General features: G+C 45.6%; 1 protein-coding gene across 3 annotated transcripts in view; it reads right to left on the bottom strand.

The window, feature by feature from the left end:
• Nucleotides 1-27,167, bottom strand: part of SLC7A2 (solute carrier family 7 member 2) — a 574,284-nt gene that overhangs the window by 83,073 nt on the left and 464,044 nt on the right. For 2 of the 3 annotated variants that reach the window (XM_069631574.1, XM_069631575.1), the window contains one exon: nt 1,034-1,173. In XM_069631574.1, coding sequence (XP_069487675.1) covers nt 1,034-1,173 — 140 coding nt within the window. Of the gene's footprint in view, nt 1-604; nt 742-1,033; nt 1,174-27,167 lie in introns of all 3 variants that reach the window. The other variant, XM_069631576.1, reaches the window with a different exon arrangement.

The following is a 27,167-nucleotide window of genomic DNA, read 5'->3' on the forward strand; positions in this document are numbered from 1 at the left end:
GTGTAGTGCGCATCATCTAACACATGCAAGTATTAACCCAACACTGTGGCCACCATAACATGAGAGCATCGGTTATGATGCAATAAACAACAAATTAAATTTACTGATCACACTGTTACTAATTCCAAAGATATGGTTTAATTTACTTCAAGAGTGGTGGTCCTTTTCAGCCTTCTAGAAAGCGTAATAACATGTTGCACTGCTAACTTGTCAAAGAGACCAAAGATCAGAGATGGGCTGAATGCAGGTTCATGCTGCCACACAATGCTAGAGCTAATGCTTTTGACCTCTGTTCTTTGTTGATCTCTAATTAGATCTTATATAAAAGATTATTATTACTTGTTTGTGTTAATAGGGTTAATACGTGCATTCTGATGATTAACGTGCACAACACCTTAATGAAAGCCACCAACATTTTCATTTATTTTCGGTTTATCAAAAACACCTACACCTAGGTTTTGCATCAATATTTAAATCCCCATTTCACACAGCCAGATATCAACTTCCAAAAGGAGCATGCAAGATAAATTAGGGAAATTGTCCATGCCGGTGCATGCGCCATCCAGTTCCCATTATTGGAAAGACCTGCTTTATCACAGCTTACCAGATATGATCCCTGCGGTCATTGTGGCAGCAACTGGAGCCTGGCGCTTACTCACTGTGGCTAGAAATCTAAACAGTAAACCATCGCGTGCCATGGCAAACAGTATTCGGGGCAAAGGGAACAAAGAGCCCAGCAGACTAGAACAGAAAAAGTGTTGAGGTTCAAGTCAAAGTTACTACAAGCACTAATCTACATCTACACATATACACTGCACACATACAACTATGAAAAGATAGAAAAGGAAAATTAGCATTTACAAATACATGCTAATAAAATGGAATTTTGGTAGTAATACATGCCAGAAAAATGATAAAGACATTGAATTGCTAGATGACATCTAACGCACTAGCAAACAGAAAAAACAACCTAGCACTGCCTTACAAGGGTGTTCACCTTACCAGCTTGAGGAACCCAGTGTTTCGCTCTCACCTGCTACAGCACCCGATGATAAAGTAGCAAGGACAGGGGTCTTCGTCTTGGGATTGATTTGGGCTAGAGATTTGAAAAGCAACCCATCTTCCGCCATAGCATAGATTACACGAGGCATTGGGAAAATTGATCCAAGAAGACTGAATAAAAAGCAAAGACATGCAACAGGGCAGACACAAGGTCATGCAAGATTATAAACAGTAGTAGGTCATGAGAAAGATATATGCACGGATTACAGAAGAAAACACAGCATAGCACCACAACCAATTAAAGTCACAGAAAGAATGAATCTGAGTCATGAGAATTTAACAACCAATTGTGTGCTCGGGAACTTCTGCTTTGTAATTACTGTACGTTATCAGCAGAAGCAGGGCACTTGGATATACCAAACTAGGCCCACACATATATTATGATTGGCATGATAATTAAAATGAGCCTTTTAAGTTGTCATAAGACAATCATTGGCTCTGCCTTACACCCTGATTCGATCTACTGGTGTCCTGGTACAGTTGGAGAGCATTGTAGAGCTGGAGTGAGATTATAAATATATCTTTGATTTGTATGAAACATTTTCACTAGCTGAGCTATGTGACATGAAATAATTGCCCTGGAGATCATAAATGTTGAATGATTTGATCAGCTCCCCTCCATCCTGGCCACCCACCGCTCCATTAACAGATTTAACATGGTTTTGCTTATTGACAGGCTGTCCACATTATCCTTCACAAATGTGATATCTGCCAACTCAGCTAGGATTAGTTGAAAAATCCCTCAGCTATGGCTTTACTTGTAGAGGTAGTTATTGTCTTCTAGAGCAAAATTATCAAAATGTGGCCTAATGGTATATCATGGAGTTATAATCTGAAAGTGTCTAATACTGCCTTAAAAAAAACAGGTCTTCGTTCACTTTAAACTAAAGGGCTCTAGTGTGTTCGAGCGAGGGGCCATCACCAACCCCCCATCAGAGTGAGGCGTTATATTCCAATGTTGGCACTGCCCGTCACTGTGGTGGAATCTCAGCACATCTTCTGTGGCAACATCTAAAATCAGGAAGGGAGGGTCCGCAAACTAACTCCAAGCGGCTGAAGTGCTGCCTAACTAGAAAACCAATCTGATATGTATTCACTTGGGAAGTGGCAGAAAGGCTGAATTGGAATGCCAACTCGTATTTATTTTATAAATGAAACAAAAGGTACAGGGAGGTCCTCTACTAGCTGCAACATTTCTGGACAGTTTATTCGCCAAAAGAAGGTTTTCTCTAGTTGAGGTACAGTGAGCCGCCTGTCTCACAACTGAGGCAACATGATTGCAGAGAGTTCCAATTTCTTTATACTACTTTAAACACCAACCAAAAAAATGCCAAATTTACATTTCAATACCTTACATACGCCTCCATTTTCTTGTTTGAGGCCTTTGTTTTGAAGGACAATTTGAGGAGCCAGTTTACAATTCTAATTAATGGGCTACACTATGGGCCTGATTCATGGAATGTTTTTCTACGGGATTGCGCCATTGTAACACACTTCCATGAATCAGCCCCTATATTTATGGGCCTGGGCAGCATGTGAGTGGGCTTAAATAAGGATAGTGGGATTAATCTTCAGATTTAGTCTCTTCTCCTCTTGGAACAGACCCTTTTCCTGGGGCCAGAGCGCTGCGTACACAGTACAAAAGTCCCCTGGGGTGGATCACATGGAGAGGGAGCACCTTATGGGATGAGGGACGACTATCCCCAGAGAACACAATATACCACATATGGACCCACCTCTCCTGCTCCCACAGAAGCAGACCCCTTAGATACACAGCCAATCACTCCCCACGTGCACTTTTGTGAAGTCAATACAGCTAACACAATGGATAACAGAAAGCCTCAGGAAAAACAGACTCTCCAGACCTATACCTTTAACTCAGTTATTGGGAAGAAGATGATGATAAGGAGTACGAAGATCAGTCTGATAGACTGTGGTGAGCGGTCTAGTCCTCTGCAGTATCTCATTGGAGCAACGAGATACAAAATTGCTGAGTGAAACCAAAGCTGGGAGAGAGATCCTCCAGACAAGTGCTGTCGGGGAGCCGACCCGGCAACCGTGATGCAGAGAGCAGAGATGCAGTCTACCGAGCAGGGAGAGAGAGCGAGCGTAGCCCAAGACCTGGGCACTATGAGGCTCGCTTCCCGAATAGATCCCTGGGCATCCCACGATGTCCACAGCAACTCAAACCCGAGTGGAGATGGCAAGAAGAACGTGACACGCTGATGACGGGCAATGAAGCCGAACGCTACTGTAGCCTCGAGAAGGAGTCCCATGGCACAGAAGATGCGAACCGAAAGCAAATGTATGCGGGCTGATGGGAAGAGACAGGAGGTATGGGGAAGCCGGCAGAAGCAGAGAGAGCACCGAGTGAGAGGGTTGGGAAGCCTGGACGTCAGAGTACCGCAGGTTGGCACCCTGAGGGAAATATGGGCAGTTAAAGGGTCAGATACCCTAGTTAACAGTGGAACAACGGCAAGAGAATGCTTAGCTTGGCAGGAGAGTGAACCAAGCTATCCGAAAGAAGAATTGCGAGTCTGGGACTCCCACCAACATATAAAACAGAGAATAAGAGGGTCGCAGACCCTGAAAGGAAGAGACAGAAATACAGAAGAAACACAGCTTTGGCAGGAGAGTGAACCAGGCTGTCAAAGCACCGTATTGCAAGAATGGGACTCACGCCCACATTTAAACCTGAGAAGAAGTGGGACAACGACCCCAACTGAGAAAGAAGGAAATACAGGAGAAACATAGCCTTGGCAGGAGAGTGAACCAGGCTGTCAAAGCTCTGTATTGCGAGTCTGGGACTCACGCCCACATTTAAAACAGAGAACAAGAGGGTCAGGGACCCGAAAAGGAAGAGAAACAAACAAGAAAAGCACAGCTTTGGCAGGAGAGTAAACCAGGCTGTCAGAGGACTGTATTGCAAGTCTGGGACTCGCACCCACATTTAACCCAGAGAATAAGAGGGGCAAGGACCCCAAAATGAAAAGAGGAAGATGCAAAAGAAATACTAGCTTGGCAGAAGAGTGAACCAAACTTTCGAAGAAGCCAACTGCAGGTCTGGGACCCGCATCCATATTTAAAACCGAGGATAGGAGGGTCAATGGCCCTATAAGAAAGAGAAAGAAAGACTAAGGGACTTCGGACTTGGCAGGAGAATAAACCAAGCTATCAAACAAACCAACGGCGAGTCGAAGGCTTGCACATCTATCTTGACCAAGGGAAGAGGAGGGTCGGGGACCCTGAAAGAGAGAAAGGGGGAAGAAAGAAAGCGGGATACTGAAGAGAACCAACCCTTGGTGTGAGAATAAACACACCTAGTTATGAACAGCACAGCAGTCTGTGACCCTACAGGAAGATACACTTAGAGGCTGTGATATTCCCTAGGACAACATCTATCTATCTATCGAGAGAGAGAAATAAATACTAAGAAGGACCATACTTGGCAAGAGAGTAAACCAAGTTGGTAGCGGCCAATACAGCGAGTCTGGGACCCGCACCAATATTAGAAACCAGGAGTAAAGTGGACTATGTTTGTCGTAACTCGACTTCTGGGCTTGTGAAGTGGAACATGCCAAGAACCAGAGGAAAGGAGTCATTATTAAATTAAATATTGGAATTCTTGAACGAGGACATTTCTTTTGATTAATACCATCAGTGCCATTAATAACTTTTCCTTTGATTAAGGAGTTTCATTAGCACCTTTTGAGAACGAAGTATTCTCGCAGTTTAGATTTATGTTATTAGTGTTAGGGTCAGGGGTAGGATTTTGGGATATGACGGTGACTGAGGTTTTATGTTGACATCCTGACAGTTACACTCATTCCCTTGAGACAGGGAAACCCCTCTTAGTACTTAGGGGCAGGGAGCCATTTTTCCAAACCCTCATTTGTAGTTCATTAAAAGTTTATGGCAACAACTAGATCACCTGTGTCCGAACCTTCCTTCTGCACCCTTACAATAGTAAGGGGTAATTACTTACTGTTTGGCTCTCAAGTTCACAATGTTATTAGCTCATGAAGGAATTCCAGAACACACCCCCTCCCTTCCGTTTTTGTATCTAGCTACCCCCTCTCACTTCTGCTCCCTCTTCCCTCGTGCAGCAGTTTCTCCGCTGCTTATTGCCAGTGCATCCTATAAGCGGTTTGTTCTGAGAGACATTCCAGAGAAATGTGAAATGCCTCTGGAGTGTCTGATTGAATGTATCTCTCTCAATCTTGCTACAAATGTGCTAAGTCAAAATAACACCCAGGACCAAATATTGGCGAATCCTCATCCAATCATGTCACTTTTTTATCTTAATCTTCATTCATTAACATCCCTTGCTAAACCCGGGCAAGGTAACACTCGCTGCAAGCATTTAGCAGTTCATATACCCTGCACCGACCGGTTACAAATCCTAATTATTACATCCATTAGAGTGCCGATAACTGATTAGTGAATCCCACCAAATATGAAATAGATTACAGCTGGTTATATAGGCGTCGTCCTCTGGGATCTATTTCAGACCACAACTCATTTAGGGCACTGAGAGCAGAAAAGGATATATTAAAGGGAGAGAGGGAGGCAGAGAGGGAGAGGGAGAGAAGGAAAGAGAGAGAGGGAGAGAGAGCGAGAGAGGGGGAAGAGAGAAAGATAGAGAGGGGGAGAGAGAGAGAGCGAGAGAGCGAGAGAGGGGGGGAGAAGGAAAGAAAAAGAGGGAGAGGGAGACGGAGAGAGGGAGAGAGAGAAAGAGAGAGAGGTGAGGGACGGGATGACTGTGTTGGTACATAAATGTACTAGGAAGGTTATTGACCAAATGTTGCTGATTAACAGAGAGACTCATCACGAGTTGGGCGGTATCCCGGTGGTATTACCGCCGGGATACCGCCTGGGCAAGAAGCACTAACGCCAACCGATCCGGCGGTATTAGCACCAGATACCCGGGGTTTGGCAGTAGCGGTAACTCCCCATTCCCCACCGAATGGGGCATTTTTGGTGCAATTGTCTCGGGAGGATAGCTCAACAGCAACATGCTCGCCTTGGAAGCAAGACGACACGGAGCAACACAGGTTCGATCCCCAGGTCCGCGCTTAGAAACCTCTGGGCATTAAGCGTGTTATAAATAACCTATCATATCATATCATAATTACTGCATGCTAATATTGTCGGCGGTAATTGCGCCGACAATGGGTATTTGGTCTGCGCATTTACCCCCAGCAGGAGCTAGGGATAAATAAGCCAGACTCATGATAGGGCCAGACCTTAAATGCGGCAGTAATACAGTTACCGCCAAATTTAAGGGCTACCGCCCAACTCATGTGGAGGCCCATGTCTAATAGAATCTTGATTTTTCCAGTCATATGTGAATAGGATAATCCTCATTTTCATATGTGTTTTACAAGAGCCGATGACTAGCACTACTGACCACAGTCAATAATGACAGAGAAAGATTATTCTAAATTTGTTAATGGGAAGGACTGACTCACAGAAGAAATTAAAAATAATCTTAAATTGACTTTTCAATACGACAGTATCTTGAGAAAAGGTTAAACTAGTTTAGAAGATGGTGGCGAACCCCCATGTTTACAAACTGCATATTAACAGACGGTGCCACATGACTTCCAAGTCACGTGATAAAGGAGAACTCAGAAGATTCAGAAGGCTTCACACAAGGATGGCAGGTGTGCCCTTTGCAAAGGAAAGTCGAATTGGAAGAATATAGCGATTAGTATTAGAAGACTATGAATTAATTACTTGGTGCCACTGCGCTGGCTCTCACAGCCTTGCACAAGGACTCGCCAGTATCAGCAGGCCAAAATGCTATTTTCTTTAGAAGGTGACAGATTCATAAAAAGGCATTTAAGGGACATTTAAACCAAGACTCCCCCTTCTCCCCAAAAAACGATGACAAATCAATCCCATCTGAAATCTCTCCTGAATATTCACCTACCTCACCACTTTTTACATGCTCTGAAACAGACATTGAGGAATATCATTTTAGAAATATGAATTCATGAAACTGAAGGCACATTCCTTGGGAAAGTCACATCGCACGGAGGCCATAAGAGAGCACAGCACGGACAGCTCCTTGTCCACTTTGTCTTTCATTGAAGGACCCTTCTGCCCCAGGCCCCGGGCCATATGAAATACGGGCCGATAGAGGGCCTGGGAGTTTAGGAGCGGGGTGGGGGGGAAATGGCGCGAAAGGCGTAGGGAGGGGCGTCCAGATGGCGCCCGAAACACAAAAGCCCCAGGAACGGCAGGAAATAGCTCCTGGGAAAGGTGCGAGGTGTTAGCAGCAGAGGGCCGGGGGAAGCCCGGCCCCCAAGGGAAGAACAAAAGGGAGTAGGGCTATAAGTAACCCCAGGAAGGAGTAAGCAGAACAAGCCAGGTAAGGAGCTCACCTCTCTCGGGTAAGCTCCTAGGGCCTGGAAAAGGGAAAAGGAATAACGTTTGCTCTTGCGGGCTTATGTTTTCCTAATTTTCTCATTCAGCGAAAGGAAAGGAAAAACGTTTGCTCTTGCGGGCTTATGTTGTCCTAATTTTCTCTTTCGGCGAAGCGGCCGCGTGCAGCGGAGAAGGGCGGCATTGTTTCACTTACCTCGACGGAGCCAGGACGGGAAGACTGACGGGAGCCGTGCCGGTGGAAGTCAGCTGCAGTGAGGGATAAGGAATGCGTGGGTTGGAGACCGCATCAGGAAGGACCAGCAAGCGACGTGCACAGAAGGAAGCCAGGAGTGCAGTGCCGCCGGGAGCCGAGTCGAGGGCCGTGTCAAGAGGCATCCCGGACAGCGGGCACAGCGATTTTTCCTCAGCAACAGCGTCGTCGCAGGAAAAAGAGGAAAAGGAAGAAAAAGAGAACCGCTGGTTGTTGCGTTCCGAAAGTCGCTGGCGCAACAGGTCATTGCTGTGGCCAGGGGAAGCCCGCGAACGGCAGGGGGCATGGCTTGCAAGGAGAAGAGGGAGCAGCAAAACACAGAAGTACAGGCCCTTAAAGGGGCAGGCAGAATTATTTCCTAAAAGCGAAAGTATAATCACGACTACTACGCACCTCTCGAGCAGGGCCCAGCTGGTGGGAAAGGCACACATTCCTTTAAAAGGCACACAGGCTCAGCTGGGAGAGGAAATCAGAGCGGCAGGGGGCAATTTTTCCCCAGTCACATCAAACGCTGAAAGCACGAGCCAGAAAGGTATTGGCATAACATTGGAGGCGTGCACGAATGTATAAACAAGGAGAAGGAAGGAAGCATTCGGATCAGAAAGATGGCTGAGGAAAGGGCAAGAAGGGCCCAGGAGTTCAGCGAATGGGCAAGAAGGCAGAGAAGGAATATGGGGCACATTGGGTGCTGGATGTAATGCAGAAGGAGGAGAGGGCAAAGGCAGTTTCACCTTTGTTATTTGTGGAGCATAGCAGCAGTGAAAGAGAGGAGGAAATGCCACAAGGACAAAAAGGGAGGAGAGAGGAGCCGGGGAGATCGCAGGAACAGCCGGAAGCACCAAGGAGAAAGAAAAAGAAGGAGAAGAACAAAGGTAATGTGAAAGATGAGGTGGGGAGAAAAATTGTTAAAATATTGAAAGCTTGTGTCACGGGTACAGGTAAATTTCCCAGAACCTGTGACAGAAGGGGTAGAGGCAATAGGGGACCCAGGGAGGGGCAGGGGTTTTTCTTCATCAGAGGGAGGGAGCAGCGAGGATGAAGAGGGGGATTACCTAAAGGCTTGGGTAAAGAGGAGAGGTGTCGTGAGCAAGGAGAAACAGAAGGGTATGGGGGGGCAGTGGCAGAACCCATTGAAACCCCGGTCCCAACACTGCAGGGAGCACCAGGAGTGCCAAATTCAGGAGGGGTCCAACCGGTAGCACCAATAGGGGCAACAGCAGTACCAGTGGCAGGGAACCCACCGCAAGGGGTGGTACCACCACTGGTAGCAGCAGCAGGTGCAGCGAACAAGGAAGGGGGCCCAATCATGACAAAGTATGGCAGACCAACAATGGGTAAAGATATGCAGGGCTGGTCCAGGAAGGCAATGGCTTGGTATATAAATGACAAAGTAAAGGAGAAAATATGGAGGAAAGAATTAATGGATATTTATACTTTACTAGATCGCCAAAAAAGAGGGATGAATGTGGCGCTGGTGGACATAAAGGAAGATGAGAAAGGCCTACTAAAGAGGGGACCAGTAATAAGAAATTTTGACAACTGGATGCCAGCCTTCAACATAATATCAGCAGATGGTACTAAAAGTACACACAGAGTTTGGGGGGGATACATAGCAGTAATATGATCACGAGTTCAGAAAGGAGATGGACTGCTTTCCGGATATGGGATGGGATGAGGAGAATTTTAATCTCTACATATTTGATGTACTGAAAGAAAAATGGGAAACCAGGGTGCGAAGCTCAGGAGGACAGCAGAGGAGGCATTATTGGCAGAACGATTACAGAGCTGATTATAGATACAATAACAGAATAGAGGAGAAAAACTATGACAGAAAAAGGGATCAAAGCTTTCGGAGCAGGAACTATGGGTCACAGAGAGGGTGGCAGAGCAGCTTGCCGCCAACCACGCAGGGCGGAGGCAGTGGGAGCAGGGATGGCAGCAAGGGCAGATCCATGACAATGTCGGAATTTTGAGAAGGGGGTACCATGTAGCTGAGGATGGAAGTGCAAGTTCAGCCACAAGTGTGAGAGATGTAAGGGCGAACACAGCATCTCCAAGTGCACAAGGGCAGCAGCACCAAGCAGCAGGGGCAATGAGAAGTGGAACTAGGGGCTGGGACGAGAAGGGAGCCACACTGGAAAAAATTGAGAGAATAGAAGGGTGGCTCAGGAAATACCCAGATCAGGAAGCTGTGAATGTGATCAGACAGGGTTTTCACATACCATTTACAGGGCAAGGAGCACAGGACATCCCAAAAAACCTAAAATCTGCTACCGAGAACGAGGAGATAGTGACCAAGAAAATCCAAAAAGAGATGGAACTGGGTAGGGTAGGTGGCCCCTTTTTCCAGGTTACCATTTAAAAAATGTTATATGCTCACCACTAGGGCTAGTTCCAAAAAAAGAAAAAAAAGGAAGAATGGGAATACACACTAATCCACCACCCATCATACCCCCCAGGAGCTTGTGTAAATGACAGCATTGCACAAAGCGATGCAACAGTAACCTACTCTGATTTTCAGGAGGCGGTAGAACTAGGCAGGAAAGCAGGAAAAGGAGCATGGATGGCAAAGGCGGACATTAAGTCAGCATTGCGGCTGTTGCCAGTCAACAGCAAATCTCAGAAGTGGTTGTGTATGCAGTGGGAGGGGGAATATTCCATAGACAAATGTCTTCCGATGGATTGTGCCATTTCATGTGCATACTTTGAGAGGGTAAGCTCAATTCTGCAAGGGGCAGTCACAAAAGAGAGGGGGGAGGCCAGGATAGTGCACTACTTGGATGACGGTTCAAAGCTATGCAAGGCAACCCTGGGCAAGTTTGTAGAGATAACAAGTGAGTGGGGTTTTTCCACTAGCAGGGGGAAAAAACAATGGGCCCAACACAGGTTATCCAATTCCTAGGGATAGAAATTGACTCAAGCATGGGGGTATGTCGGATCCCAGAGGACAAAGTGACAGATCTACTGAAAACAATAAAAGAGCTAAAAGGAAGGAACAAGGCGACAGTAGGAGAATTGTAAGCACTAGCGGGAAAGCTAAACTTTGCAGGGAGGGTAATACCACAAGGGAAAGTGTTCCAAAGAAGCATTGAACCGGGAACAAGAGGGGCCACAAGGGGGCACCACAGAGTCAGGATAGGGGGAGAAATTAAGAGAGACATGGAACTACAGGCAGAATTCCTGAGGTATTTCAATGGGTCAGTCATCTGGCGCTCACCCATAAACAATGAAGAGAAAAGGGTATCGTTCACTGATGCAGCAGGTGGTTTTTGGTTTTGGCGCAATATTGGGGAAAGGGTGGTGTGCAGAAAAATGGCCGAAAGCATGGCAAGTGGCAGAATCGACAAAGAACATAACGCGGCTGGAACTTTTTCCAATCTGGGTAGCATTGGGTGCATGGGGGGAGAAGCTAAAAAACAAGGAGTTGGCAGTATGGTCGGATAGCATGGCATTGGTACACGTGTTAAATAAAGGGAGTGCATCGTGCCCAATAGTGTTGGAATTGATGAGAGCAATCACACTGGAAAGCCTAAAAATGAATACATGCATAAGGGCAAGACACATCGCTGGAGAAGCAAATGTGGTGGCCGACGCCTTATCTCGTTTTCAGTGGGAAAGGTTCAGGGAGCTGAGACCTGACGCCGACAGGGAAAGAACGCCCACGCCGCAGAAGGCATGGGTCCCATTGGAAACATTGGAAAGGAAACAACGGTTGGCTACAAGGTCAACTCTAAGGAAATGGGAGAACCACAGAGAACGGAAAGGGTCATTGACAAACTGACCAGGAATGCCCTAACGTACAAAACGGGTAAGCAGTACGAAAAACATGTAAAAGATGTGTTGGTTGAAACAGAGTGCAAGATGTGAGGGGAATTTCAACAGAAAACATGTGTGAATTTTTGGAAGGGGCTTTGTCAAGGGGGTAAAGAGAAGCTGGGCGGCAGCACATCTAGCCGCAGTGGCATACACCACGAAAGTGGCTGGCATACCGGATCCAACTGACAGCCCTAGAATAAGATATGCAATGAAAGGTTGGGCAAAATTGGAGGGCAAGAAACCAGACAGCAGAAGGCCAGTGAATTTTGGGGAAGCTAGTGATTCTGTTAAAAGTATTGCAAAATACATGCAGTAGCACATACGAGACAGCTTTGTTCAGGGCAGCATTCACTCTGGCATATTATGGGGCCTTCAGGGTAGGGGAGCTAGTGGCCAGTAACACAGTGGCAGGGAGTGGCCTGGCAAGGAGTGATATTAGTAGGGGAAGCAAGGGTATGTCTATAATGTTAAGGAAATACAAAGCGGACCAAGCAGGGAAGGGGAGAGCAATAGATCTCAGTTGCATCAAGGAGAAGGACCATTGTCCCAGAGGCATCACCCAAGAATTCCAAGATAGCATAGCCCACAGTTGGTGGAAGACTGAAACCTTTATGTCCAAGGTAATACCAGGAAGGGTCTGGTACGGGGCGTATAGAAGGCAGTCAATCGAGACAGCCAGAAAGAAGCTGAATAGAGCAGTGGAGAAGTACTGCAAGAGTGTGGGGCTCCACTTCATAAAACATTGGCTCTCCCAGAACAATCCAGAAATGTTTCAACAGGGCGGGGTGCACCCGTCAACCAAGGGGATGTTTCTTTTCCCCGACAACATTTTTAGGGCACTCCATGAACAGGGAGGCAGGTAGAGGTGCTTTTGGGGGGACCTGAGCGGGTGGGGTAGCACCCACTCAGGGGTGGCGGCATGTGCCCAGGAACCGAGGCCCAAGGGTAACAAATACTCGGGAGGAGCCTTGGGACATTCCATAACTGGACACAAGGTGCCCAAAAGCAAATGATTGTGTATTGGTGTTTTTGTTACGTATTTTCTGTAAGAAAATAAAATGCCTACGGCCTATAATTTTTCCACAAACAAAACTGGTCGGATATGTTATTGCTTAGGTAGGGATCAGGTAATGGGAGCAAAGGGAGCCCACACTACTCAGCCTATGCCCCAGGCCCCGGGCCGTATGAAATACGGGCCGATAGAGGGCCTGGGAGTTTAGGCTCGGGATGGGGGGGAAACGGCGCGAAAGCCGTAGGGAGGGGCATCCATATGGCGCCTGAAACACAAAAGGCCCAGGAAGGGCAGGAAATAGCACCTGAGAAATTTGCAAGGTGTTAGCAGCAGGGGGCTGGGGGAAGCCCGGCCCCGAAGGGAAGAACAAAAGGGAGTAGGGGTATAAGTAACCCCAGGAAGGAGTAAGCAGAACAAACCAGGTAAGGAGCTCACCTCTCTCGGGTAAGCTCCTAGGGCCTGGAAAAGGGAAAAGGTATAACCTTTGCCACCCAACCCACCCTACAAAGATAACGGAAGAAGTAGGAAACAGGCAGGAGCCGGAACGCCGAGTACTTTCTTCGGTACACGGTCCAAGAAAGTCATAGGCAGCATGTGCCTAGGAACGAAGGCCCAAGGGTAACAAATACTCGGGAGGAGCCTTGGGCAACTCCATAACTGGACACAAGGTGCCCAAAAGCAAATGTTTGTGTATTGGTGTTTTTGTTATGTATTTTCTGTAAGAAAATAAAATTCCTACGGCCTATAATTTTTCCACAACCAAAACTGGCCTGCTATGTTATTGCTTAGGTAGGGATCAGGTAATGGGAGCAAAGGGAGCCCACACTACTCAGCCTATGGGGAAATGTGCACCGTCCTCTCTGGAAGGAGCTGAAGACCTTGCTCTTCCAGGACCACCTCATTACCCATCGCCGCCGATAAGATCTCCTTTATCTCTCACCGCCTCCCCGCCTCCGGCTCTACCGGTCTTTCCTGTGTAAATCCCTTACATATAACACGCCACCCCCACATGTATACGTCTCCTTTAACTTCATAGGGACTGTTCAAGGATTCTGAGATTTTGCTGGAAATCCCCGAAGCAACAATGATGTGTTCCAACTTTGGGGTGACAATACCGGATAACTGGTTGCTTGAGCTGGGGGGCATGTCCAGGGTGATTGGCAATGCCCCTGGGCAGCTACTACTGTCACTCTGTGGAGCAGCAAGTGCCCATCCCTTCTTCATACTCTGTGATATGCCTTCAGTGCGATGGGCTTGGCAGTCTCAAGGAGTGACACTAATGTACGCTAATCCAGATGTGCCAAATGCAGATGCAAGCTGCCAATCGGGTGGGGGGGGGGGTGCTGTGAAGCCCACCTATGTGACCTATCATGCGGTATTCCTTGCTAAAGTGTACTGCACACCTGTCTCCTGCTGCCCTCTGGCTTCACGCACGCAATTACTCACACTTGAACAGTTATTGCTTATTGGCCCTTACCTAAATGCGAGATGCATGCATTACGTAAAATGCTGCTCCTTTGTTAATATATAAAACATTTCAAAAAATGCCTCTTTGTTAACACACTTTTTTAGTTCTTATATGAAAACGTTTACAGGGACAATACTCTGCCCCCTAGCAGAAGCCCACCAGGGAAAGCAATACAAACAATGCATATAGAACGCGCGAATGGGGGAAACAGCAGCAGAGCCGCTTCGTGCCTTATCAGAACCGGAGCTCCGTGGTTCATTAACCCGAGCAAACATGCCTTTTCGAAATATGAAGTGCGCCTAATGGTTGGCCCCACCACTCCACCCCTGCCACGGCCCAAGCCCAGTGTTCGGGAAGATTGCTGGTATCAACCACCCCCCAAACAGTGTGAAGTGTTTGTCTCCATGGCGAGTGAGAGGAGACCCCGAGACACTCTACATCACATCAGCCATGGCCTGATGGTTTCACAGAGTACCAGAGCACCAGGCTTTGGAAGTGGTTTATGCCTGAAAGTAGTCCGCGTTGGGCTTCCCGTCTGCTGACCACGAAGACAGATCATGTTTAACAACACCCTCCTTAATGGTGGTCATACTTAGTTCCAACAATACACATAATCTAAATTATTTTCCGCATACACTACTCCACAATGCAAGGGCACGGTGATGATGCTCTGTGTTAACATTAAGCCGACACAGGAGGAGTTTTGCAGGTATGCAATATATATATATATATATAGCACATGCAGGCCAGCATGCGGCATCTATTTTAAAACCAATACATAAGTTCTTGGTTGCAGTAGAAAAGTGATATCTCAATTCACATGTAAAAGGAAAGTAAATGACAGCACAGCTGTAATGCCGTATTAGTATACACACACACAGACGCTCTCTTCTTGGGAAAACTACATACACATCATGTATGATGACTTCATGGCGGCTGTGTGTAAACCGTCGCAGGTGCAGGCTGCAGCCTTCCGAGCCGCTGCAGAGATTCGCTGAGTGAAACTCCTCGCAAGGCGAGCGGTTTGCTTATTTTCCCACTCCGGATAATTGTATACGTTCTTGCAGGGACCGATGTGAGGAGCTTACTGTTTTGGATTCGCGCCGGCTTGTCATGAATAATTAAACTCAAGTTTGCCGGATGTTTGGTGAATTCCAGATAGTTGTGGCAATTACTGGTGCGTCTAAGTACCTGTGGAGACATGTTAGTGTTGCTGTCTAGGGCATTGATTTAATTGGCAATATTCGCGGATTTGATACATTAATTCCCGTGTTCCTCTGTGTTCTACATTCAGAAATGATGTCCATGAGTGAGCAGCCTAAATGGTGGCGATTCATTGATCTGCCATTCAGTTACCTGGCAGTCTGCCAGTAACTGCTTTTTCGATACACTATGGGCCTTATTTTGACTGTGCCGGTCTGGTAACAACGGTGCGCCTACCGGCACCGTGGTTACCAGACCGGCACAGTATGACTCTGCGCCCACAGAGTTTCACGGAAGCACCAGCACCGTTATTAATGGTACCGGTGCTTCCATGGTCCCCACTCCCATTGAGTGCTATTGGGAATGGGGATTTACAATGACCTGCGCCTGACTTGCCAGAATGCCGGGGTTGTAATGCCCCAGTGTTTTCCGGCAAGCCAGGCGCCGATGAAATTCACAAGTCCGGCTGCAACCTGCCGGTTTTAGTGGCACAGCTACTGCCGGACTTGGAATGAGGCCCTATGTCTGTTGCACAATGTCGTAGTATAAACAATTCAGCTAAAGACCGCAGAGCTCGTGACCAGGCAAGCACGAGAGGTGATCCATTGAAGCACGTCACAGTGCAGAGGGCGCATCGAGTGTGAGCGAGCAGAGGCGACTTTGAAATGCTAACGGAACAGGTCGTCAGCCGGTGGAGCCCGTTACCACTTGACTAGCTATCCCCTCTATATATGTATATGTATATACAGTTACAATAAACACATTACTTACCTTGATACGCCTCCGTGTGAAATATACTTCAAGTGGCGACGAGGATTCGGGCTCCACCGCCACCTTCCGCCTGTGCAGTTTCGGAGAACATTTCCAGGGGAACCGGGCCGCTCCGCTCCGTTTCCCGTGCGTTGCAGTGGCCCAACGATGATTACGGCCGCTCCGTTCCCGTGAACGCAGCAGCTGCCACCTTATAACCCTACCGTCTGCGAAGAGCAAATCATCACGTTAGCGCTTTCGTTGTTTCAACCAGCCACAGTACGGACACGGAAATTGTATACCGTACACCACGTTATAGATGAGCAAGTGAACTCTGGTAGCTAACTACTTCTAATTGCAGGACAAGAGTGTTATTTAAACGGTCTGAAATGCATTGTAATGGGAAACGCTGATACTGAAAAGTAAATGTGAACCGGATTTTAAGTTACCACAGAGGCACACTACTAATATTGTGCGCACTATTAATTAGGCCAAGTCTTAATAGGACATTCGAAATGGCATTCAGTGGTGTTCCACCTCCCATGTTCTTTTTGACGGATGTAGGGGAACCCTCAATACCGTGGAAGAGATGGATCAAGGCTTTTGAACACTATGCCGGAGTAGTGTGCGGTCCTAATTGTAGTATAGAGAAAAGAAAATCTCTTCTGTTACACTGCTTAGGACCGGCTGGACAAGAAAAATTTGAAGATCTGCCAGAACTATTACCAGAAGAGAGTGCAGATTTAAACGACTATGAATGTTCTGTGAAGAAAATGAGTAAACATTATGAAAAGAAATTAAGCACTATACTAGAATGGTACAAGTTCGGGAAGAAAATTCAAGAGGAAGGCGAAAGCGTTGAACAATACATAACTAATTTAAGGAAATTAGCCAGAACATGTAAATTCAATGCACAATTGGATGAGAGACTACGTGACCAATTCATGTTAGAATGCAGGAGTGGCAAGGTGAGGGAAAAGTTGTGGGCTGAAGATGACCCACCCCTTGACACAGTTCTGAGGATAGCCAAAGAAGTTGAACATACAGAAAAATGTGTTCAGGAACTAGAAAACAGGATGCAGTCTGTGGAGATCAAACAGGAAACTCCAAAGAGTAATAACACCATGAACACAAATAAAGGCACTGAATCAATAACCCAAGTGATGTATGTAACTAGCAGCAGAGACAAATCAGGAAAACTTCGCAACTCACCGTGGAATGGAAATAGAAGGGGCAGAGGTGCAAACAGAGTAAATGAGAAGAGAAGGAGTCCACGCAGACAAGGAGGCAACCCAAGAAGAAGAAAAAATGAGGGAAGATGTATTAGGTGTGACAGCACTGACCATTGGGCCGATAATCCTGAATGCCCTGCTTTGAAAATTATATGTGGCAAATGCAAGGGCATGGGCCACTATGCCAGATGTTGCAAAGTATCAAATACTTCCACGAATTGGATTAGTAGTGATAATGACAGTAATATTGATGATGATGAATGTGTCTTTGCTATATCTGATGAAGAACAGGAAGAAGAAATAGAAAGCCCTAAAGCCATGGTGTGTATAGATGGAGTGAATATGCACATGATGGTTGATTCTGGTGCCAAATATACACTGATAACACAAGAGATGTGGGACAGAAAGAAACATGAATATTTGCATGAACCTGACATTCGACCTAGAGCCTATGGTGGCATTAAAATAGATATCATTGGATGGTTTTGGGGTTCACTCAAATTTAAAAACAGAAAGGCGAATGGGAAGATCTACATCACAAAATCTGGAAGAATCCCTTTGTTAAGCTGGACCCATCAGAGCAAACTCAGAGTGAGATTAGACGCCAATGCTGACGAATCAGTGATGAATATTGAAAATGATGAAACAAGGAAACGTTTAACACATGAGACAATGGAAGAAATAATGAAGAAGGTGTTCAAGAATGAAATTGGATGTTTACGTGGGTATTCACATAAAATCAGAATGAAACCAGGATGTATTCCGGTGGCGCAGAAATTACGGAATATTCCTCTTTCTATGAGAGAAGAAGTCAAGAAAGAAATAAAAAATTTGGTTGAGCAAGGAGTCATAGAAAGTATTGATGCCAGCGAATGGGTATCCCCGTTGGTTGTCTTAAGGAAGAAATCTGGGAAATTGAGAATATGTGTTGACATGCGTGAGCTGAATAAATGTGTAATTCCCGACAGACACCCACTTCCAAACATTCATGAAATAGTTTCCACGATTGGTCCATCGAAGCATTTCTCCACCCTTGATCTGACTTCGGCATACCATCAGGTGAATCTACACAAAGAATCCAGATGCATGACAGCATTTATTACGCCGGATGGTCTATATCAGTATAGGAGACTACCGTTTGGGCTAGTATCAGCTGCATCTGTTTTCCAGAAGGTCATGCATACGCTGTTTGAAGGAGATCATGGCGTTATATGCTTCCAAGATGATATTTTGATACACGCTACTGACCAGGAAACACATGATGAGAAAATACGACAAGTATTCAAGAAATTATACGAAGCTGGAATGACCCTCAGTAAAGAAAAATGCAAGATAAATTGTAGTGAAATTGAATATTTAGGACATACTATATCGGCAGAGGGAGTAAGACCCAAGAAACAACTGGTAGAAGCAATAGAAAATATGCCAAGGCCCAAATCTAAACAGGAAGTACGTACATTCATCGGCATGGCTGAATACTATTCAAAATTCATGCGTGACTTTGCCACACATACCGTTCCTCTACGTGAATTATTAAAAAAAAAAAACATTTGCATGGGATACAGAATGTGAAGAAGAATTTAAGTGGATAAAACACGAACTGAATAAAGCGCCATCATTGAGAAATTTCAAGAGTGGTAAGAAAACTCTTATCACGACAGATGCCAGCAATGTAGGTCTTGGTGCAGTTATCACACAAGAAAGTGATGGTAAAGAGAGATTGATAGCCTTTGCATCCAGATTGTTGAAGGGAGCTGAAAAAACTTATGCAGCCATTGAAAAAGAGATGTTGGCCATTAAATGGGCGGCAGAGAAATTTCGAAATTTCATTTGGGGAACAGAAGTGGAGTTTCGCACAGATCACAAACCATTAGTCCATGTCATAATGAATAAGGGTTTGGACAATGTCTCAAATCGGATGAAAAGATGGGTCATACTTCTGCAAGAGTACAATAGTACAGTGAAATATGTACCAGGCATAAAAAATCGTGCTGCTGATTGTTTATCAAGGCTCACTAATGTCTTGGAAATAGATGACGTTGAAGATATGGAATCTGAGGTTGTGTTAAATATTGAAGAACTATCTATATCGGAAAAGGAATGGAACGAAGCAGAAGAGTTAGATGATACGTTCAATAAGTTGAAACACATCATTATAAGTGGTGATGCATTGACCAAGACCAAATATGAAGAAAATGGACTGTTAGAATTCTGGAAGGTTGCGAATGAACTGAAGGTGGAAAATAACAGAATTATGAGGAGTGACAGAATTGTTCCACCTGTAAGCCTGCGTCGGAAGATCATTGAGTTAGGTCATGAAGGCCACCAAGGAATTGTAAAGACGAAGAGAAGAATACGAGATGAATTCTGGTGGCCAGGATATGATCTACAGGCTGAGAGAGTCATACGTGACTGTATCCTTTGCAAAGAGAGTGATAGAGGATGTGTGAGTGAGAAATACCCCATGGTAATTACTGAACTTCCAGGTAACATATGGGAAGATCTGGGTATGGACATAATAGGTCCAATTTACAGTGAGGGAAAACAACAGTATTGTATAGTGATTATTGATCTTTTGACTAGATGGGTTGAAGTCATGATTAGACCATGCATGACTGCAAAATTGGTAGTTGATTTCTTAAAAGAAGTATGTGGAAGGGAAGGTTTACCCAAAAGCATACTAACAGACAATGGAGTTCAATTCCGTTCAAGAGAAATGGAAAAATTTTGTGTGGAAAATTCCATTGTACATAAAAGAAGCGCTATATATCACCCACAGACTAATGGGGTGGTCGAGCGTTTTAACAGAGTGCTTAAAGATGCTGTGAGATGGGCTTGGGCAAACGGTGTGAAATGGGAAGAAGCTGTTAAACAAAAGATTAATGCACACCGTTTCACAACACACTGTACTACTGGCCTGTCGCCATTTGAAATGAGTAGAGGTAGGAAAGCTAACACTAAGTTAACACCATCCTGGTTAAAAAGAATGACTGTGATAAAGAAGGATTTCGGAGATGCATGTCAGAACATCAGAACTATGCAGTTAAGAAACAAGAGAACTCATGATGTGTCTGTAAGTACAAAAAAAAAAGGAGTCCAACGTTGATGGTTGGAGGACGAGTGAGAATCAAACTTCCGCCTGTATTGAGAAATGGTCCATGTAAATGGTCCAAGCCAGTTGGGGTCATTGAAGTCTTTAAACATGCAGTGAGGGTTGAAGATGGAAGAGTCTGGAATATGAAGAGAGTGTGTGTGTGGGATACTCCTGTAGAGAATGCACCAATGCATAGTAGTCGAGGGAACTCAAGAGAGAGAATGAATGCAAGTGGTACTAATGATGATGAGAGATGTCAGAGAGATGTAACACAAGAGAAAGACCCATCAGTGATTTCCTTGCCAAAACCAAGAACAGATATCTCACGCACATCAAGAAGAGGGAGAGTCATTAATCATCCCTGCAGATTGAAAGACTTCGTGTGTGAACAATGAGCCCAATACAATTTGTAAAGAGACAGTTTTGTTATGTTTCGAATATTAAGAAGGGGAGATGTGTAGTATAAACAATTCAGCTAAAGACCGCAGAGCTCGTGACCAGGCAAGCACGAGAGGTGATCCATTGAAGCACGTCACAGTGCAGAGGGCGCATCGAGTGTGAGCGAGCGGAGGCGACTTTGAAATGCTAACGGAACAGGTCGTCAGCCGGTGGAGCCCGTTACCACTTGACTAGCTATCCCCTCTATATATGTATATACAGTTACAATAAACACATTACTTACCGTGATACGCCTCCGTACCTGTGGAGACATGTTAGTGTTGCTGTCTAGGGCATTGATTTAATTGGCAATATTCGCGGGTTTGATACATTAATTCCCGTGTTCCTCTGTGTTCTACATTCAGAAATGATGTCCATGAGTGAGCAGCCTAAATGGTGGCGATTCATTGATCTGCCATTCAGTTGCCTGGCAGTCTACCAGTAACTGCTTTTTCGATACACTATGGGCCTTATTTTGACTGTGCCGGTCTGGTAACAACGGTGCGCCTACCGGCACCGTGGTTACCAGACCGGCACAGTACGACTCTGCGCCCACAGAGTTTCACGGAAGCACCAGCACCGTTATTAATGGTACCGGTGCTTCCATGGTTCCCACTCCCATTGAGTGCTATTGGGAATGGGGATTTACAATGACCTGCGCCTGACTTGCCAGAATGCCAGGGTTGTAATGCCCCAGTGTTTTCCAGCAAGCCAGGCGCCGATTAAATTCACAAGTCCGGCTGCAACCTGCCGGTTTTAGTGGCACAGCTACTGCCGGACTTGGAATGAGGCCCTATGTCTGTTGCACAATGTCTATGGGGTTATTAATTAATGTGTGGTATTGAGTCAGGTTGTTTTATGTTTTTTAGAGGTGCAGTGAGGCCATGAGGAAGACACGATACATGTGGTGTTCGTCGAAACTCGTGTGTCCACCATTGGAGCCATGTCTTCTTTATGCTATCCATAGGCCCATTGGTGTTTGTTATAATAAGCCTTGAATATCAGTAGCTTATTATTGGCAGTAGGTTGTTACGGTTGGAATCTAGTTGGCCTAGCAAGTCTTTCAGCCGGAGACTGGGTGCATCCCCGACTGCGCCTCCAAACCAGCCACATTGTGCAACATATATATGCTTTTCAGCCACATTAGCACTGCATGGACCTATTTAGCACTTTATATTACAAGCACTTGCCACACATTTTGCACTTTAGTTTTAGATGTGTTTGCTGCATGTTTTAATTATGCAGCTGTATTTTTAACGTTGCATCGATTATGATGAAATATTGGTCTTATTGTATGCACGAATAAATATCCCTGTTAGCGTGTCTGTGCATCATTGGTATTGCTATTTTATTTGTGTCGCACTCGTACACATGTGTTTCAGAGCGCGACGAGGCAAGGGAGTACAAAACAACGATCTTACTATACATCATGACAGATTGCATTCAATAGCGAGGGACGCTTTGTCTCCATGATAGAATCATCATACATTATGTGTATGGACCTTTCCTATGAAGAGTGTGTGTGATCCTAATACTGCCTTGTCCTGGTCTTCACAGTGGTCTCAGGACCCCTGGTGTAGTCATTTGTAATGGCGCATTAGATCGGGTTTGTGACATCACAATGCTAGGTGCCTCACGTAACACATTCCAGATCCCACAGCAACGCCGTTCCCAGCTTGTCAGAGCAAGAGCGTATCAGCGTGCTATCACTTATCTTAAACCACACGGCGGATTTCAAATGCATTCTATTAATGGGCGCGCAGTATTTCTTTTAGAAACCATTGCAGGATGCATGTGCCTGCTTTCATCGGAACAGATTCGAAAACCGATTGCATGTATCAACAATTGAAAGGTCACTTGCATAAGAGTATGCAAGAGACCAAATAATAAACGGGGTAATGGTGCGACCATGTATTACAGGGGATAAAATAACCCTTCTGTACGTAAAAAGGATATTGCAATTCAGCTTGGAGTTCCGCGACCGCATGAAAGAACTTTCTGTGCAAAACTCCTCATGCAATATCCTCATAGCATATCCCATGTACACATCCTTCACACGATCTTCTGACAGGGCGGCACCAAATCTCTTTCACAATAAATTGCAAAAGATATCTTGCGTAACAGAGTCCATAACCTAACAACTAACAGACAAATGGTTGTGAGTAGCCACACATGGGCTCCAATTTCCCCAAATTGATAATAACATTTCAAAGTGATAGAACATATGTTACTTATCTTGTCTATCTTATTTGGCAATCTGGGCTGTTCTATCTTTTAAGACGCAGCTGACATTGGAGCCTTTTCTGATCATAATTACAGGAGCATTCTGTGAGAGAAGCATCATATCACCTGCTTCCTTACATGCGCAGTGCTTCATGCCCGATTCATCCCACTTCTAACCACTGTGATAACGAGTATCACTGCTATGCCAATCTCTAAAGGTATCCAATTTAGTTGGCTCAGAAGGATAATTCGAACATGAGATGTGCAGGCTCGCCTCATTCGCGAGACAAGCACTTAACTCTTCAGCTATCCACCATGGCAATTTTGTATATGATTTAGCCATGTGCCCCCCCACCCTTTCACCTTTTGAATCATGCATCCATATGGGGTGACACATGTTACCCAGAGCAGTGCCCTGGCACGCATCACGAGAGATCCGGGCAGTAGGAGTTCCAATAAGGCTTCACAGATCGCCACACGTTGCATGGTGAAAGCCAGTGGGTCAGTGTTTACATGCAGTCACAATGTTGGCCCAGAAAAGTGAGAAAAGAAACAAGGAGTATGCAATTCTTGCCTCACCCCCCACGAGAAGGAAAGCACGCATTCTCATTAACGTGAGCGTGCATGCTTGAGCGCAGAGGCAGCACTATAGCACTAGTGGTATAACAAAATCAGCCAATCACATGTCTTGTTGGCTAAACCAGTCCAGGCAAAAGCTCTGCATGGCGGTTCTCTCTGAATGGGCAGCAAGCTGATAACATGGGATGGTCTGATTAATGGAAGGTTCCTGGGGAACGTCAAGGGGCCTTTAGGCAGAACATGTTTTTAATTTGGCAACGCGGCCTCGGATCACAGTCCTAAGCTTCGCATTTGTAGGCAAAAGCAAAGTTACATTGATGAGGTGGACTGCAATCCTTCCTGACACACTAATGGCTGTTGCTCAGGCACTCACCTGTATGGATGCAGGGGCGGACTGGCCTATAGAAAACCCTGGAGATTTCCCAGCAGGCCTCTGCAACTTGGGCCTCTTTGGTGTGGCATTTCAAAATGCCCCCATAGGAAAACGGTTGGGATTGTTGAAAATGTGTAATATGGGGCCACTTTGAAAATGATTTCCAGGGCCTCTTTTGGTTCCCAGTGCACCCCTGTATGGATGTCAGTTCTCCCTGATATACAAGTTGACAATAGTGAAGGCATTTGATGGAACTGCCACAGAAGCAACATGATACGTGCCTTAGCAAAATGCAGAACTGTGCTAAAACATCAATAGAATTGTCCAGGCAGGGTCTACTGTCAACAGAATTTATATCTGGGTCTAAAAAACATAAATAAAACCTCTGCATTACTTATATAACTCTCGCACAAATTCTCCTGTTGGAACACCATTCTATTTCTCGACTTTTAGCAGAATATTTGATATTTTTCATAATCTTCAAATGGCGCCTACTGTAACGGGGTCACTAGGTCTGGATGGTGCATCCTCAGAGCACAGTGATGTATCTGAGTCAGGAATGACATGGAGCAGGAACCAGGCTGACTCAGGTAAGTGTAAAAGGAAACAGGCTTTATTCTTCTTGGTTACATAGCATAGTCAATGAAAGGTAGGAGAGTAAGTAATAAGCCTCTGCCCTGGATCCCAGTCTATCTCCAAGTCCCACCCGAAACTCTGTGGAACCCCCATGCCTCCGACACTCTCAGCTCCACTTTAACATTCTGTGAGGCCCCTTCATACACAAGCACTAATTACAATCATTCCAGGATACCACACACAGCTTGGCCCGGCTTCATTACACCGAGCTATGTGCAGCAGCTCTCTTGATTGCCTACTCTTCTTTCCGGTATGGACAGTAGCTTTGCTTTTGGGAGTATGTACATTTTATGACTAATCTTTTAATGTAGCATCCAGGCTTCCCCGCTCGATTAAATGCCCATGGAGATGAAATCTCCTGGGTGTCCGGCTCTAGACTGTGAAGGAAGATTCCCTCTGGAGCGACTGAGATCAGGAGAGTGGGGGAGCGGGAAGTACCCAAGCTGTGACTATGGGCCATGCTCTGTCCAATAAACGTGCTTTGATCCTTGCCCCTGTTCCACTTTTCCTTACGGGACCAGTCCTTGCGTTGGCAAGGGGCTTAAGGAACTACCTACATAAGAGCTCTGCTGGTGCTCATCAGGCACCAATTCCCAGCTTAGAAGTGGACACGGGGCACAGGCTGTAGAAAGACTTACTCCCCTCAACGGACTCTAGACCACAAGCAACTCCGAAATGCCACAGCAACTGCAACAGCCTCACCAAAGGCTGAACCCGTTGCTGCCGAGAGTGCATGCAGCGTCCTGTGTAAGTGGTGCAAGTCCCCAGCCCTAAGTTTAATGATAAAGGGACCTCCCCTCCCCCTGGGTGCCCGAGAGACTCCAATAACTATTAGTACTGCCATGTGCCACAGGCAGCATCTTTTGTATCATAATGCACACCCTGGCCAGCTCTCTACCGCTTTCTCTGTGTCTCACTGTCAAGTCAGCTAGCATCCGTCACAGGGCCTCCGGGAGCAAGAAGTGCGTGCTCAGAGTGCCAGGAGCCCCACACATATTCCTACAGCTTTTGCTAATCACATTGATGTCACAGTGCCCCTTGTCTCCCTAAACAATATCAAAACCCTCACACAACGCAGAGCCACCTGAATGACAGGGTGACACATCCCTGTACGGTTCTACAACGTGCCACGTGAAAGAGAAAGCAACGGAACAGTATCAAAACCGTTACGTGAAGATGAACATTCTAAACCAGAATGCAATACATTCTCAGGGGTCGACATTAAGATTGCAAAAGCAGGAGATAAAAGCAGCCTCTGGATTTCCAGCAGTAGCCTGTGACCAGGAGCTACCAATGGGGAACGAGTAGCTAGTTCCTCAAATATAAAATCCACTATTATTTATGGCCCCTAATGCTTTAAAATGTTCAATAAATGTGTATTAATGTGTATTCATAAATTGGCCCAAACACAGAAGGTTGCATTCACATAGATGTGTTTGTTCAGCATCAATTGTCCTGGCGAGCCAAACGTAGCTCCTGGTAGCTGTTGGTATCAAGTTAACCAGGTGCGTGTAGGCTCCAAATAGGAGCTATATAGCTCCCAGCTCCCCTCCATTTTGAACCTGGCATTCTTACAGGATGCAATACAGACCACCACAGAACACAGTGCTGTAGTACTCACCTCGCGGGTAAGATGGAGAATGTGATGGTGCCCAACACAGAACCATTTTTACTAAGCCCTGGAGAGCCACGGCTGTAGTGGAAACAATACTAGGGAAATTCCTGAATGCCATAGATCATAAGGATTAAACTACAGCCAAGAAAAAGACGCTTCTGTTCCCTTCACTAGATTTGAAGGGCAGAGAATGTTTGCCCTGGACAGGAAAAATGGATAACTAATACTAAACTCCCCAGAAATGTGGCTATCAACAGGCAACATTTTTACTCACGAAAACTGGTGGTGGGGGAATGATTGAAGTATATTTTGGGTTTGGGATAGGACTGGACGAACCAATAAGAGAGCAAATTACAATCCACACAAATGACATGTTCCAAGTGAAACTATGGATGTGCAGAAAACCCAAATTGAAATATACAATAGATAGCCAACAAGTAGGACATACAGATATATGCTGCTGAGCAGTAAGGGAATGAAAAAAAGAAGATATGGAAGATGAGGAGAAACAGATTAACAAGATTAAAAAGTAAGCAGACACAGGCGAGGAGACACAGAAGACATTTTTGCCCGCAGCAGATATGGAGAAATTAAAATAATTTCAATGTGCGAAGTTTGGCTTGCCAATTACAAATCCTGCCTAGCCATAACTCAAAGGTTGTCGCACCCATGGATAATTCAAGGCAGGTAAAAGAAAAAAAAAATAAGGTAGGAATCAGAGGGCTCATGCAACAAAACTAGGGACACACTCATGCACGGAGGTGTATGGTCACGGTGGATGAAATCCTAGTCACCCTCATGTCAGACCATCTCCAATCATCAACAAGGATAGATAGGGAGAATTATACACACAGGAGTGCAAGGAATATTTGAGACAACTGGATGTGAAGAACCCTAGGGTGCGGGAGAGTTCATCAATCGCCATGTAAGGTACCTTGTTTACCTGGTAGAATTCATGGGGAGAATGGCTATGACCAAAATGTATGTTGAAAAAAAAAGGTGTGACTATATTAGGGTGGAAAG

Source organism: Ambystoma mexicanum, chromosome 6q, assembly GCF_040938575.1.
Source record: "Ambystoma mexicanum isolate Mex_15411 chromosome 6q, UKY_AmexF1_1, whole genome shotgun sequence".
NCBI lineage: Eukaryota > Metazoa > Chordata > Amphibia > Caudata > Ambystomatidae > Ambystoma > Ambystoma mexicanum.